A 15814-nucleotide genomic window follows, 5' to 3' on the forward strand; every position below is an offset into this window, starting at 1 on the left:
TTATGAAAACAATAATTGAGTACTATAACATAAAGTTATATATTAATATCTAAGGACAAGCTCTTGTTTATTATGTAATTTTCTTTTTTTTTTTTTTTTGACGAAATTATGTAATTTTCTAGTAGTTGTTATTTCTTAATTCTTATGGTCCATACAAACTAGCTGTATGTGGTCCATCTAAATGGAACAAATTGGTTTGTTAACACTTTTTTCAAAGGTATTGAGTGTCTGTTTGTTGGTACCAAGGCATTTTATACATATACATATGTCGAGATTTAGATTGAAAGAGTCCTCGTTAGCTATATAATTTTGCAAAGTAGTTATCAGTTTTTGTCGCATAATAATGACTATGGTGGTTGGAAAGCCAACTAAAGTATGACTCAATAATCTCATCAAATGAATTAAAGATTCGTCTTGTGATATCAACATGAAACCATTATTCTAAAAGTCAGGTGTTAACTATTAATCATAGGTATTAACTATTAATTTTACTCAAAAAAAAAGTATTAACTATTAACTAGGAATAATCACCGAATCCTTATTTCGTAACTCATTCAACTGATTAAATCTCTTCCCCATTTCATAACTTTTTCACCTGATTAAATCTCTGGTTAATCTTTATTCTATGTCTTTACCGATTAAATCCATTTCCCTATTTTTTTTTAAAACACTGCATGAAACCAATATATTTTCAATCTCTATAAATGAACGATTTTATAAATAAACGAATGGGAATCATGAAAACAGTACACTTTGAAGTTTGAAGTGTAGCATTCATTACACTCGAGTACTAAACAACGGTTTACACTTTACAGTGTCCATTTGAAGCACAATTTTTATAATAATAATTTGAAATAAATACATGTTCCAATCTAAAATATATCAATATTGAAACCAGTTGATAAAAAAGAAATAAGATGCAGGAATGTGATTGTTTGTTAAAACTTGCATAGTTGCTTGAATCTTCTACATGCTTCCACAACGTTGTCCCGATGACCAAAGGCGCTTACCCTAACAAAACCTTCACCACCAGGTCCGAAACCACTTCCAGGCATAGTAACAACATGGGTCTTCTCAAGAATGTCGCTGAAAACGTCCCATGAACTTTGGCCTGGAGAATGGACCCATACATATGGAGCATTCTTTCCTCCGCACACTTTAAAGCCAAGTGAATCAAATGGTCCATTATGATATTGGTATTCTCCTTGTAGAACCCAATCACCTCAGGAAAAGGAGAAAAGAAAATTCTTAATTCCACTAGAAGCATGCTAGTTCCTTTCGCGGTACCTCACAAGCCAGGAAAATCAGACTCGAGAAAGGAGGTCTAATCACTCTATATAATATGCGGTATATATAGTCTGTCATTATTTCAGAGACTTAGTCAATTCAGTACAAAATGAAAGCACAACCAAAAGGTATTTATAAGAGACAAACAATAGCATAAATAGTCTGATTCAGTTTCTACTCCCAGTCAGCCGAGTGTTACTAGAAGAATTTTAAAAGTTTCAACCAGTAGAAGTATTTTTAATTTCATCGAGGCCACACTAAAATATGAATGATAGTATTTTCATCCACACACTATGCAATAAATTTCCATCTTCTGTTCTGGTCAATATTCTCAACCTTCTTCTAAACAGACAATTGTTTTCCTCAACGAATTATATAGATAGTTTTGCAATGAAATATTACCTCAAGGTGGTGAAAGGCAGGCTAAACCACCAGCTTGAGATATGTTAGAGGCCCCACTGAAGCAAGTACAGACAATTCGACTGAAGTCCTTGGCCACAGGAAATCCATCAGAAAATAACAGCTATTTAGGAACTACGGTCCAACCTAAACGCACTCCAGTAAATCCAGCATATTTGGAGAATGAAGCAGTCTCAATTGCAACCTGAAACAATCGAAACTCAATGTCTATTGTCTGCATATATAACACGCCAGCTTTGTATCTAATAACACACTCTCTTTATTCATGCTTCGGACAGAAAGACAATACTACACTCATCGAGCTTAAGACCGAGCTGTGATAACACTTTAAGAACCCAGGCAAGTTGTATTACAGATACTGACATAGAAAATTAGTAATAATAACTCAAGCATTCATAATTCATACACTTAACACTTGTATATTTTCCAGAATGAACATACTAACAAGATCTTTCTCTAAAGGGAATTTTAGATCCATATCTTGCGTGAGACAGCATTGAGCTCACATTGTTGTCATTTGGTCAACTAAAAGAAGATATTGTTGCCTATACCAATATAATATACAATTCCTACTTGGTTTGCACAACCAATTTTGCCCATTGCTACAGCCAAATGTACATAATGAGAATAAAGAACTTGAATATCACATATACCATGAGGCACTAATTGCATAAATCTATGCATACATATACAAATATATGTTTCTTGAAGATATTTAATGAGTGACCAATGAAAAAAGCAATAGTTACAACCTAAAAGAAGAATAAACTTCTGTCAGAAATGTTTAGTGATCGGACATGTACATTGCATATGCAGAATCATAGACGATAACTGACCCATTCTTCTTAGAAAACTGTACCAACTGAGTCAGTTGTTCTCTCGATGCGGCAGCACCAGTTGGATTGTTAGGCGAGCAGAAAGATATGATGTCCGTTCTAGAAACAGTAGACAAATCAGGAAAGAAGCCATTCTCTGGTGTACATCGCATGTATTCAATGTTGGAGCACTTCTCAACATCTTTCTGGTACCGACTAGTTTGGCCCATAATGACACTTGAATCAACATAGGCCTGCAATAATGGAGTATAAAACACTGAGAACTTAAGTGCCAGATTAAATCTTTTTATCTGTCACAATCTTTGGCTTTTTATCTTTTTATCTAGACTTTACTGTATCAAAAGATTTAAAGTACAAACAGGCAGAGAAACATAATCTATTAGGTATTCATAAAAACAAGTACACATTGGCTAGTTACAAGTAACCTAGTAACGTATAAGTTAATAACCATCAGGGCAGATTAGGAATATAGAACAAACGTAGTTTCAAGAATTCTCACATAACATAGTTTGCATCTGATATGCACTCGGGCATTGTACACACATACAAAACAGAACTTAAAGGCTGGTAAAAATTAACCACAAAGTAAATGGAGAAACTAAGTGTGTGCCTAATTATTGGTACTGAGAGAAACAGCCAGTAGTGATAAGCTTTATATGTGTAACATGTTATAAATCGATATAAATATCCCTGTCATCTCAGACACTATATTCTCAAACCAAAAGCAGCACTAACATGATCATCATTACAAAATAAAGATCTAGAAATATCTCATTTCTAAAACTCCAGATATTCAATGAATTATTAGTTGAAAAGACATAATTGGACTTCACGAACAGAAGTGGAAAGTGTTATTCACCGGGTATGATGGGTCTTGTACATCTATAATCTATTGTCACATTAGACCCAAAAACAACCTGCCACAGAGAATGAGAAGGTTAATTACTTTTTCCAACGAGGAGAAGTACAAAATTACTCACGAAAATTGTAAGATTTTCCCTAGACGCAGACATGTATTCGGGTAAAATTATATAGTATATACCTGATGCAATAAAAATTTATACAAATGCACATCAATAATATTTGAACATACCTGAAGGTGAGATATGTCACGCTTTGCCCCATCAGATGCAAATACATCATCTTGCTCTATACCAAGGGTGGCATAATAAGCCGAACATATTGCCGCTCTCAGTGGCTGTACAAACGAGTTGTGTTACTTTTTAACCAAGTCAAACTCAAATATAGCAACATATAATTAAGATACAACATGATTTCTTACAATACACAGAGTAAACGTGGGTATACTGAAAATCAAATTTTAACTAGTCCTCTACAAGATGCAACTAAAACAAATATATCAGCAAAAGAATTAGGAGCCAAAAATGGGGTAGCTAGTTTGAGAATGGGCAAATCATTTCACACTTCTCATACTCAAAAATATTGACCATCTTTCCTTTTATTTTCTACAGTGTAGCTCATATGGAATACAATTATCAGGCTGAACTACTCCAACATGGTGATATTACACTATATTGGAAAGAGCAAAAAGAATCAATTAATAAAGATAGCACCTGGATGTTTAACTATAGATATATTTGATTCTGTACAGTTATACAAATTCAAAGTGCATTAGAATGAACAGTGTACACAGTCAATACAACATACTTTTTCACCTTGTTCCGCTCCATACCCACTGTAAACCTCAAGTGTTGAAAGCGCGCATAAGCTTTCTGGCAAAGTTAAAATTAGAATTAGATACAACTGAAACAAGTGACAAAATCATCATTTACCTAAATATCGTAGTTATAATATATGTTTGGAAATTGTATAAAAAATAATTTCATAACCTCGAGTTTAAGTGTCTAAACAATGAAAAACAAAGACTGTTAATTAGATACAAGAAAAGGTTATTTAATAACTTAATAATAAAAGTGTGTTTATGTATTAACAGACCAGCACTACACCTTAGCCATATCAGAGGTGATCACTTCTGGAATAGGCTCAGTTGTGTCACCGATTCCAAGGCTTATTGGGCATCAGGGTTCTTTATAACTGAGCTGCCTTCCTTCGTGCTGTCTAATTATCCAGGGGAAAACAATAAGTTATAATTAGCTATACCATACGCTAAATATGAAAGGATGCTATCAAGTAAATGAGGACTACATCACTGATCATTGATGAAATAGTCCAAAATGAAAAATTGACTTTCTCAAACGCAAGAGTGGGCACAGTCTTCTAAAAAATTACTCAAAAACTATTGATATCAAGCGGGGAACAACTTAATACTTGCCAAATATTGCACTACAACAAGTAAAATAACAAACCTCTGGAAAAAAGAAGTTTACCAATATTGGTATTATGAGCAACCTTAGTTGTGTAAGCTACACATAATGCAGACCGTTAATTCTCATAAAAGAAGGTGCATTTAGAAGGTATCTATGTACACCAACTTCTTTAATTAAAGGCTCTGGCAAAAGGCTACACTATAATTTCTGAAGGTAACAAAGGTTATCCTTAGTTTCTGTAATATTCTCTCAAAATCGATATTAGACTAAGTATCGAAGTCTAAAATGAAGGTGTGACAGATCTCTTTAATATAACAAAAATCGCAGAGAACAAGTCTAGACTGCCATCTGGTACCTTTTTCTTAAGGTCATTGTATTTTCTTCAAATAATTATATATTTAAATTGGTTCCCCCAATGAAATCAACCATCAGTGCTAAACTAATTAAGAACATCGATAACCACTTACAGTCGCATTGCAACTTCACCCGCATAAGAACACTAATACCACAACTCTAATAAGTACAACACACAATCACAAAACATAAAAATCCAGTCTTTGTAATCTACCACCAATTCTTGATACATTGTACACTTACAACACACAAATTCAAGAACTTATCACAAATAACCAGTCTTTTCAGCAGAAGGTGTGGCAACACATTTACAGATTCCACTCTTCTTAGCTGGAATCCATACATTTCTAGCTCTGAAACATAACACACAAATAAAAAAATGACCCAGATAAAAAAATATCAATAATGAGGTTAAAAACATAAATTGTTTCTAATTTGTAAGTAAGTGCTTTGGTCATATGGCATTTCCTCGCTCCGTTTATAGGAAGCCGAGAGTTCGAATCTTGTCGAAGAAAAGGGTAAAATTTTAGAAGATGGAAGAGTTACCTGAATGTAGTAGATAATTTGTTGGGTTGGCCTAAGAAAGCAGAGGTTGATGATTGAACAGAAGTAGGCACAACAACTCTATTAAAAACCCAATACGAAATACTTTGCACTTATGAGATCCAGCAACAAGTCTTCATTTGGTATCCATTTAGCCCCAAATGTCACACACAGAGACACAAATACACACACTAAAACTACTAAAACTCTTCAAGATTGAATCTTCCTCGCACAAAAGTCAAGACCCATAAAGGAAAATAAAAAAATTTCAGTAACTCTATTAAAACCCAATACAAAGTACTTTGCACTTATGAGATCCAGCAACAAGTCTTCATTTGGTATCCATTTAGCCCCAAATGTCACATACACAAACTAAAACTACTAAAACTCTTCAAGTTTGAATCTTCCTCGCACAAAAGTCAAGACCCATATAGGAAAATCAGAAAATTTCAATAACTCTATTAAAAACCCAATACAAAGTACTTTGACAAGTGCCAGCTTGTGAGTTGAAGATGAGAGAGATCTAGAGATACTAACAATTTGTGAGACCTCTTTTATTTGATAGATAAAAATTTAACAAAATTAATTAATATCCAGTATCTATACATAATACACACACATTCCTTTTAATAATACTACGTTACCCGTGTAACTCCTGAACTATACACTACTGTCTTGAATCAGTCCTGAGATGGCCAAACCGGCCCGCCAGCCAACCGGCACGGCTTGCTCGTTTGGCCACCTCTAGCTCTAACCCGTATTGGCGACGTCTCTGGCAGAAATGCAAGGCTTTAGGCCAACAATTATCAGACGGTGTACAAATCTCATCAATGCGTGGTTGAATGAATGCAAGATTTTTTTTTCAAGTGCTCAACTAAAAAACAACTAAAGCAGAATACAAATGCAGTAAGAATTCCCTGATATGCATTTATCTAAAACTGTCTCCCACACGTGCACACAGTCTTTGAGACTCACAGCACTCTAGTTATCCTGGCCTGCAGATTATTTAAGAAACAATAACCTCATCCTAAATAGCAGATTCTGTAAGCAACAAGTTAAGAACCAAGTATCTTGAAAATTTTAAGATAAAATATGAATAACTAATTACTTTGTGACATAGAACATAGTTATTAATCAGTAAAAAGTAAAACTCTCATCAGTTTCATGTTAAGTACATGAGAATATGCAACATATCTGGCCAACAATTAACCCATGAGGTCAAAACAAATAATGTTCGCTCTCCCGCGCCCAGTCTTTGATTAAAAGCTTTAAAGAAGCTTTGGGCATGTCAACATATAGTTTTGTCCCAGGAAATTCTTTCTTATCTTCCTCCAGAAAAGCAAGGGAGCCAAATGGATTATCTTTTTCTTTCTCAATACCAGCTCAGACCTGAAAAGCAAATGAGACTAAAAGGTCACCACATGATTTGGCAACAAAACGGTGTGCAAGAATGAGTGCTGTACTTTGCCAAAGGAAAATTAAGTGTTAGTCATGCTAGTTCTTAAATTCAGCTTTAATCTACTGAAAAGTTATTATACTACTAAAATTTTTTATACATAATAATTCAAGCTTGAAAACATTACATGCTGAAGGTTGTAGACAAGGAAACATGCACATAAACATATGTTAAGCTTCTACAAGAATGATAAATTAAGAAGTTATTACTTTACGATGCACACGCTTCACATCCTCACATTACTAACTCCTAGATAATAAACTAGAAATGATGTCATATTGATCAAATAAGCTTTTCCGCAGCATACTTACGTGTAAACAATAGAGTGATTCAATTTAACTACCAGATATTAAACAGAATCCTATAACTGATTGCTCATAATTGACATTGGGGAAGATGCTTGATGAATACTTGGTATTTTCTATTTCAATTTCAGCAGACGTGGCAGATAAAAGCCAATTGGACTAAACAGAAAATTTCCAGCACCAACGAACACAGGAATTCTATAGAAAAACATTAGACCAGCAGCTACATGAGCAGTAAAATATGTCAACCGAATATCAAGGGAATTAATGAAAATCAAGTTCAACAATACAATACAAGATGAAAACCTCAATGCTTTTTTAAGTTATGGCTAACTAACCTAACCCCATTAAAGTGACTGCCTAAAGTCCCAAACTATCTAACAAATGCACCCATGTAAAAGTCTTTATCAGATAACTTCAAAACAATTATATTAATAAATTAAAAGTAGAACACAAAATAAAAGTATCAAATGAGGCAGTACATAATGAGTTTGTTCATGGTATCCATCCAGTTTAAAAACCACATAAAACTGAAGACAATTATGAAGAACGAAGCTTGGTACACCGACATATTCAACTCGCAAACCACAAAAACACACGTACCATGATCTAACGATGAATATTAAGCATAGCCTTCGCCTCACTCTGCTCCTCCAACAAATTGTCACTAGCATACTTGCTCAAAAGCTCTAACTTCTTCTTCTCCACAATCATCTTCTCAATCTCGCTCTCATCCGGCAATGGCACATGCACCATGAACTCCTTCTCCCCACTCTCCCTCTCCTTGATCTCCCTCTCCCTCCTCTCCTCTTCAACCACATCCTCCTCTTCCTCCCTCAAAAACTCCTTAACAACATCCCCTCCACTCTTAACCCCACGTCTTGCCTCCCTCTTAATCGCTTCCATCTCCTCCCACTCCCTAACCTTGTCGGCCCTCATCCTCTTCTCGGCGCCCACCTCCAACTTCTCCAAAACCCCATCCTCATCATCCCTATAGCCGTAATAACTGGCATCAATCCTCTTATAAATATCATACCGAGTCCGCCTCTTGCGCAACTCAGGAGGCTTGTCAAACAACTCCTTAACACCGGGTAACTTCTTGGCAGCGCCAAAATACCTATACCCCGGGCCGCGGCCACTGGGATTAGGAACATCAACAATATTGCCATCCAAATCAGTCATTTTTGCAGAATGCCGAGTGTAATTAGGCCCACCAAGCTCAATTATTCTGCGTTCCCAATGCAATTTCTCGCGTAAAAGCTTGTTAATTTCATCATTAAGATCACGAAGACGGTGCTCACCTAAACCCTCGTTCTGGATTTCGGTGACTTTCCGACCAATTTCACGCATGATTTGCTGCCTCCACTTGTCGGCTTCGGACAAATCGCGGCACTCGGAGGCTAAGAATGGGCGGCGCTCTTTGGGCTTCTTCTTCTCCTCGTTTTTCATGGTGATGAATCGATTCAGCATCGATTGGGCTTTCTCTTCGTTACGCGCCATTGGAATGAATCTGATTGATGTGTGTCTGTGTGTGTAATTGCCTAATTGCACAGCAAAACCCTAGACAGAGAGCTTCTGCGAGTTTAAGCTAGTTGGTGGCTTGGTGCTGCAACCCAACCCCTCGTTGGCTTCGAATCTAGTATTTATGCCCGCTTTTGTTTAAATATTTTTTATTTATTTTGTCAAAAAAAAATATTTTTTATTTTGAAAATCAATTTAAGAATATAGAAATTTAAACGAATTTTGAATAAAAATGGGTTTTTTACTATGAAACATATAATATATATTTAACATCTATCCAAGTGGATTATATTAAATTTTATTTGTATGTTAAATTTGTTTTGATAAACTTATTCTCAATAAATGGGAAATTAAAATTTAATTATTGTGTTACACTTGTTTTTGTATTCATAGTAAGAGCATCTCCAATCATCGAAAACCCTTAACTAAAAGGTGAGTTGGCATATTATAAATAAAAATATTTAGCCAACAGCTCGAAAAACTCATACTCCAACCATACTCAGATGTTGTCTATATTAGGAAGATTGCATATCATTTATTATCATATTAAACTAATATATTCTATTTTAAATCTAAAAAATTAATAACATACTATTTTTAAATTATAGTCAACCAATAATACCATTGAAGCAAATGTCTTATAGTTTCAGCAAATTTCACATAATGTCTTACAGGTCTCATTTAACCAACGATTATAGCCAACGCCGTGGAGCAGCGTTGGAGTAGCCCAATTTTGTAAATATACAAAAAACAAGTTAAGGACATATGGGTAAATTCTGATTACTGCATTAAGCAAATTTTTACTGCATTTGACAATCATAAAATTTTATAGATTTATAGATTTGTATATGGCAAATTCACTAGCCCAATCCATTCTCTATAATCTTTCCACATAGCCTCCTGTCTATTCTAAACTCCTTCCCTCTAACTTTTTTCAATTCCCGGCAAATCTTCCATACCTTTCTTGAAGACTAACAGCTTTCTAATAATTCGCATAAGAGCTTCAGGTCTACGGAAAATCAACATCAAAGTATGTTATTCACAAATTTAATTCCATGTTCGTGCATAAAACGGGAGAAACTAGGGCTATCCTTGTTTTAATTTTCTTTTTCTATTCCTACAATTGAATATGTAATTGTTAAATTCATGTTTCAATCTAACTTGTAATTATATATTTTGGGAGAATTGATTTCAGGTTATGTATGTAATTATATATTTGGGGCCTGTGTAATATCAATAACTTGTATGACTTCGCTTAATTTGGACTTAGAATTTGTATACTTTGAATTTCGGATGATGCATTTGTTGTAGCCTGTTATCCTAAACCAAAAAAAGAAAATACCGACTCATTAAACAAATTTAGGTATAGAAGAAATCAAGAATCTGGGAAAACACCATATGTTAGATACATTTGTGCATTTGTGCTTCGTTACTTTGAATGGTCTAACCTGTAAAACTAGTTGAGCTCTCATATTGTATATTGTGACTTGATAAATTGTGTTTATTGTAGAAAATGGATTCCTCTTTAATTCAATTGCTTAATAATGGGGTATATAATGAAGTGATGAGTTCGGAGTCGCCTCCATTCTCACAAGCACAAGACGTAATGAACAAAATGAAAAAGGCAAAGGGTCGGTCAAAAAATTTCACGATTCAAGAAGATATGTTACTTGTATCCACGTGGAAATATGTGAGTTTGGATCCAATATAAGGCAACAATCAAACACAACAAACATATTGGAGTAGAATAACAAGCTACTTCAACGAGCACAAAACATTCGAAAGTGAACGGAGCTCAAGCTCTCTGGGTAATCACTGGTTATCGATACAACTTTGTGTGAGCAAATTTCAGACATTTTGTAATCAGATAGACGGAAGAAATCAAAGTGGAGTCGGTGAACAAGACAAGGTACTTGTAATTGGATTAATTTTGCAGTTTATCACTTTGTTTGAAGCATTGTTTTTGTCAAATTCAGCTTATCATTCGAGTAGTTGTCTTTAGAAGTTTAGTTAAAGAATTCTGCTGCAATTTTCGGCAGGTTTTTATAGAAATCTGAAGGAATTCTCAACAGTTTTGTTGTAGTTTTTTGCGAAAAAATTCTGCAGCAGTTTTTGGCCATTTTCTGCAATTTTTTTGTAGCAGTTTTTTTTTAGCAGTTTTTCAGCACATTTCACAGCATTTTCCGCACAGTTTGCAACAATATTGAGTTATTTTGGACAGAATTTTAAAGCAGTTTTCTGGAGCAATTTTATTATGTTTTTGTGAGTTCTGTGTGCAGTTTTATCCTCATTTTTTTACTAAATTGTGTTGATTTAAATTTCAGATTCGTGAGGCATGTGAGATGTACCAAAATATACAAGGCAATGCTTTTCCTTATATGCATTGTTGGACGGAATTGCGACATTCGTCAAAGTTTGCATCCAATCAATCAAAATCCAAAAAAAAAGCCAAGACATCTCCAAATGACAAGTCTTCTCCAACACCATCTAGTGGTAGTCCAGCGAGTGTCAATAATGAAGTTGAAATGATGACATGCAAGAAAGACTAATTGGAAGAAAGACAGCAAAGAGATTACACAAGATAAATTTGGAAGGCAAAGAAGATGAATTTAAAGTCTTACTCATTGAAATGAAAGAAAGCCTAACGGTTACAGCACAACAAAGAATGGAGGCATTTGATAAAGTAGTCCAAATGGAGGAGGAACGACATGAATATAAGAGAGCGAAAGAGGCAATTATATGAGACCTCCATCATGGAAAACGATATTAGTGTCATGGAACCTCATCTTGCTAGTTATAATAATTCTCTCAAAGCAAATATCTTAAAAAAATTTGCTTAGATCGATGGAAAGACATGTTATTATTATTTAATTGAAATGATTACCATTAAGAAAAATACAATATGAAAGTACGATATAAATACAACACTATTACATATCACCGCCATGGCATTGCCAAATTTGCTTGACTAGATCATTTTCCAACTGAATATGAGCTTGCTTGTCTCAAATTTGCCGATGTATTTGAATAAATTCTTTGATGTATCTTGCACGACCAATATTCATTGAAATAGTTGGTGTGTCAATATCGGTGTCATAATTAAAATCTGAAATATTTAATTCCCTTTCGTCTTCAATAATCATGTCGTGCAAAATTACACAAGATGTCATTATATACTTCATTGTGTCGACATCCCAAAATCGTGAAGGTCCACGTATTATTGCAAATCTAGATTGCAACACTCCAAATGCTCGCTCAACGTCTTTCCTAGCCGCCTCTTGCGCAACAGCAAAATACTTTCTGTTGTTACCCTGAGGAGCTGAAATATTTTTAACAAAAGTTGGCCAAGAAGGATATATACCGTCAGCTGGATAGTATCCCATCTTATATTGATGCCCATTGATACTAAAATTAACTTCAGGTCCATGACCTTCTTCTAATTCATAAAAACATTAGATCGATCCAACACATTTATATCATTCAAAGATCCAGGAAATCCAAAGAAAGAGTGCCAAATCCAAAGATCATATGAAGCTATTGCTTCTAAAATAATAGCAGGTTCATGAACATGACCTGTATAAGCTCCTTGCCATGCAGTTGGACAATTATTCCACTTCCATTGCATACAATTAATGCTTCCTAACATACTTGGAAAGCCGCGTTGTTCTGCAAATGCCAATAATCTTGATGTATCTTTCCTATTTGGCCGTCTCAAATATTCAGGACCAAATACTTTAACAATTTCTTTCATAAATCTTCTAAGACTCTCGATAGCTGTACCTTCACCAATCCTAATGTATTCATCAACGAAATCTGCAGCCGTACCATAAGCAACCATTCTAAGTGCAGCCGTAATTTTCTATAGGGAGGATAATCCACGGACTCCAACAGCATCGGTTTTTTGATAACTATCATGAGCTGTAACTGCTCCTTCAATCCTCAAGAATAGTAATTGACGCATATGAAATCTTCTACGACACATTGTTTCTGGATAGTTGGATTATCATAAAAATAGTCACAATAAAGTCGAGCATGACCTTCTTCTCTATTTCAATTGATGACACGGTGATTTAGTGTCGAACCACCATGTTGTGAAGTTGAACTTTCATTGTGAATTTGTCGCTATTATTGAGCAACAGTAGTCATTGTTAGCATTTGTTCAGCTTCTTCTTCTTCGGCTCTCATCATTTCACGCATTAATCGAATAATATTTGACATTGTGTTTGCAAGTATAATAAATTTGGATTGAATTCTATCTAAAAATTCACAAGTAGTGACAGTGGCGGAGGCACCTATGGGTCGGGGTAGGTTTGGGCCCTCCCTGAAAATTGGGCATGAAATATTTTTCTTTTGTGTTGTGTCCACGCTGAAATCTTGTAAAACCAAAGTGCAGGCCCTGAAATTTCATTTGGAAAAGCAAGAGAGCACTGAGTAGAACTCAGCAAGAGAGCAATATCTGTGCTTTTTGTTGTATCCAGATTTTACAGGTGTCAAGACTTGACGGGACATACATGAACATGACGGCATGAATCATCGACGTGACATGAAGACAACTAACGTAAGAGCAGACTGCAGATTGAAAATCAAAAGATAAGCTTTAAGAGTAGGTCTTATCAGCCCCACTCTTTTAGGAGTGTAATTCAAATAGAAGTGCGGATAAACGAGCAAGAAGATAGGGGAAGTTACATGCACGTGGGGCACTAGTTGAGCAAAAATTGGAGATAAGGTTGGTAACAACCTTATCACTTTCCAACACTTGCAACCATATCTCTTATATATTAGCACACGGTTGAAGCTCAAAATCACCTATAAATACCACAAGAAGATGAGATAAACACAAGTGATCTTCATCTACATACTTATCAAGATATATATATATATATATATATATATATATCATCTACACACCTTTACAACTCCACGACTTCACTTTTCTTATGTATAAACCCAAAGCCAAGGCCCAAGATATGCAAAACTACGCTACACTTATCTCCCACATATTGTATAACTACAATACACGCACCATAGCTTTTTCATCTTCTATCAAGGGAGCTCTACATCTTCATCTCCCTAAAATCATTCGGCCGACAGGTACACACTACTGCCGCGGGTGCACACTGCTGCCGGACGGGAACTGCTTCTGGAGCTGACGACTGCGTCTTTTCATACTTGTAACTTTTATTTCTCATGCTTGTAAGCTGATACTTCATCATTATAGTGGATATTTTGCTTGGACATTCTCACCCGCGGTTTTTAACCTTTTACAAGGGGTTTTCTGCGTCACCAAAATTGTTTGTGTTCTTGTCTTTTACTTTCTTTTCATTACTCATCCTTTCAATCTTCTCGATGTTCATACATAAAAACACTTACTCCATTGTTATAGAAATTAAATAGGCTTGGCTTTGCATTTTTGTACTTATAGTTGGGGAAAAAAAAATTACATTCAGCGCTCCGTCGTATATATTCTTTATGTACCAAAACGCGTGTGGCTTAGAGCTAGAGTCATATCAGTGAGTTTTGTTTTTCCATCTAATATTTTTCGATTCAATTGATATTTTTTTTTCCTACTTGTTTGTAAGATGCATTAAACCTTTTTAATTACAGGGAGCATCTGGAATCAAATTTCCCATCATATAAAGTCAGAGGTGGTTCGACAAATGTTCTTCCCTGCAACTATTCCAACATATTACAGGCAGTGTTGTAAAAAGCGGGAAGCGGACTTAATCGGTGAAATCACAAAACATGGATTAATCGGTGATTAATTGAATTGATCAGGGATTAATTGGATTAATCAGTAATTAATCGGAGATTTAATCAGTTCGGCGAGCTACAGAACAGAGATTAATCGGTGACTAATCGTGATTAATCACCGACTTTTAGAACAGAGATTACAGGTCTCCCCCCATTGGCCGTTACAGATCAAAGCAGGGCCATTGCGAAAAAGTTTTCATAATGTTAAGCAGGGCCGTCCAGTGATTAACCGGACCATGGTCAAGAATCAATTTTTGGGAATACTTCACATATTTTGGGGCCGTTTGAGTTAGCTTAAAATAAGTGACTTCTTGCTTATAGTAAAGAAGTGGAGTAGAAGTGAGAAGTAAATAACTTAATAAAGTGTTTGGAAAAGAAGCAGAAGCTGTGAGAGAGAAGTTAGCATTCTCAGCTTCTTAAAAGTGCTTCTACTTTTTTGCACAAACGGGTCAAGAGAAGCAGAAGCCAGAAGCTGCTTCTCTTGACCAAACAGGCCCTTTATAATTCGAAAATTTCAGGATCATAAAATATCGGGATCCTGGACGCAGTTTTTGTCTGCCCACAACACGCTTTAGATGGTTCCTTTCCCTCGATATATGTAAACAATACTCCCTCCGTCCCATTTTAGTTGTCACATTTGGTTTTATGCCGGTCAAATTGACCAAAGTTTGACTGAAATTTATTAATATTTTATCATTTGAAAAAATAAAAAAAATATGCCACCAGAAATAACTTTTAATCTACTTTAAGATGTAATTTTTTGTTTTTTAAAATAATGAAAGAGTGACTTGTAAATTTTTTGGTCAAAAATTAGTCAATTTGATAAAAAAAGGAAATGTGACAACTAAAATAGGACGGAGGGAGTAATTGATTACTATAACCTTCCTTAAGTTCTATTTTAATATCTGAAGACAAACTCTTGTTATGTAATTTTCTACGTAGTAGTTATTTGTTATGGTCCACACAAACTACTGTTTGTGGTTCATCTAAATGGGACAAATTGGTTTGTTAACACTTTTCTCAAAGGTGAGCGTATGTTTATTGATACCAAGG

At 35.1% G+C, this 15814-nt stretch overlaps 1 protein-coding gene and 2 pseudogenes across 1 annotated transcript; all 3 read right to left on the reverse strand.

Annotated features, from left to right (window-relative positions):
• Positions 1-735: 735 nt before the first annotated feature.
• On the reverse strand, positions 736-5530 carry LOC108220228 (LL-diaminopimelate aminotransferase, chloroplastic-like; annotated as a pseudogene).
• Positions 5531-6795: 1265 nt separating this feature from the next.
• Positions 6796-9114, reverse strand: LOC108204638 (uncharacterized). The gene is made up of 2 exons (XM_017374176.2): positions 8093-9114; positions 6796-7117 (listed from the first exon to the last, which is right to left on the reverse strand). Exon 1 carries the CDS (start codon positions 8987-8989, stop codon positions 8099-8101), a length of 891 nt encoding a protein of 296 aa, XP_017229665.1. The 5' UTR covers positions 8990-9114; the 3' UTR covers positions 6796-7117; positions 8093-8098.
• A 2901-nt stretch (positions 9115-12015) lies between these two features.
• On the reverse strand, positions 12016-14385 carry LOC108220237 (uncharacterized; annotated as a pseudogene).
• Positions 14386-15814: the final 1429 nt, after the last annotated feature.

Source organism: Daucus carota, chromosome 1 (assembly GCF_001625215.2).
Source record: "Daucus carota subsp. sativus chromosome 1, DH1 v3.0, whole genome shotgun sequence".
Classification (NCBI taxonomy): Eukaryota; Viridiplantae; Streptophyta; class Magnoliopsida; order Apiales; family Apiaceae; genus Daucus; species Daucus carota.

Bases quoted from the DNA above. Each gene is read 5' to 3' on its own strand.
- LOC108204638 (XM_017374176.2), bottom strand. From the start codon at position 8,989: ATGGCGCGTAACGAAGAGAAAGCCCAATCGATGCTGAATCGATTCATC.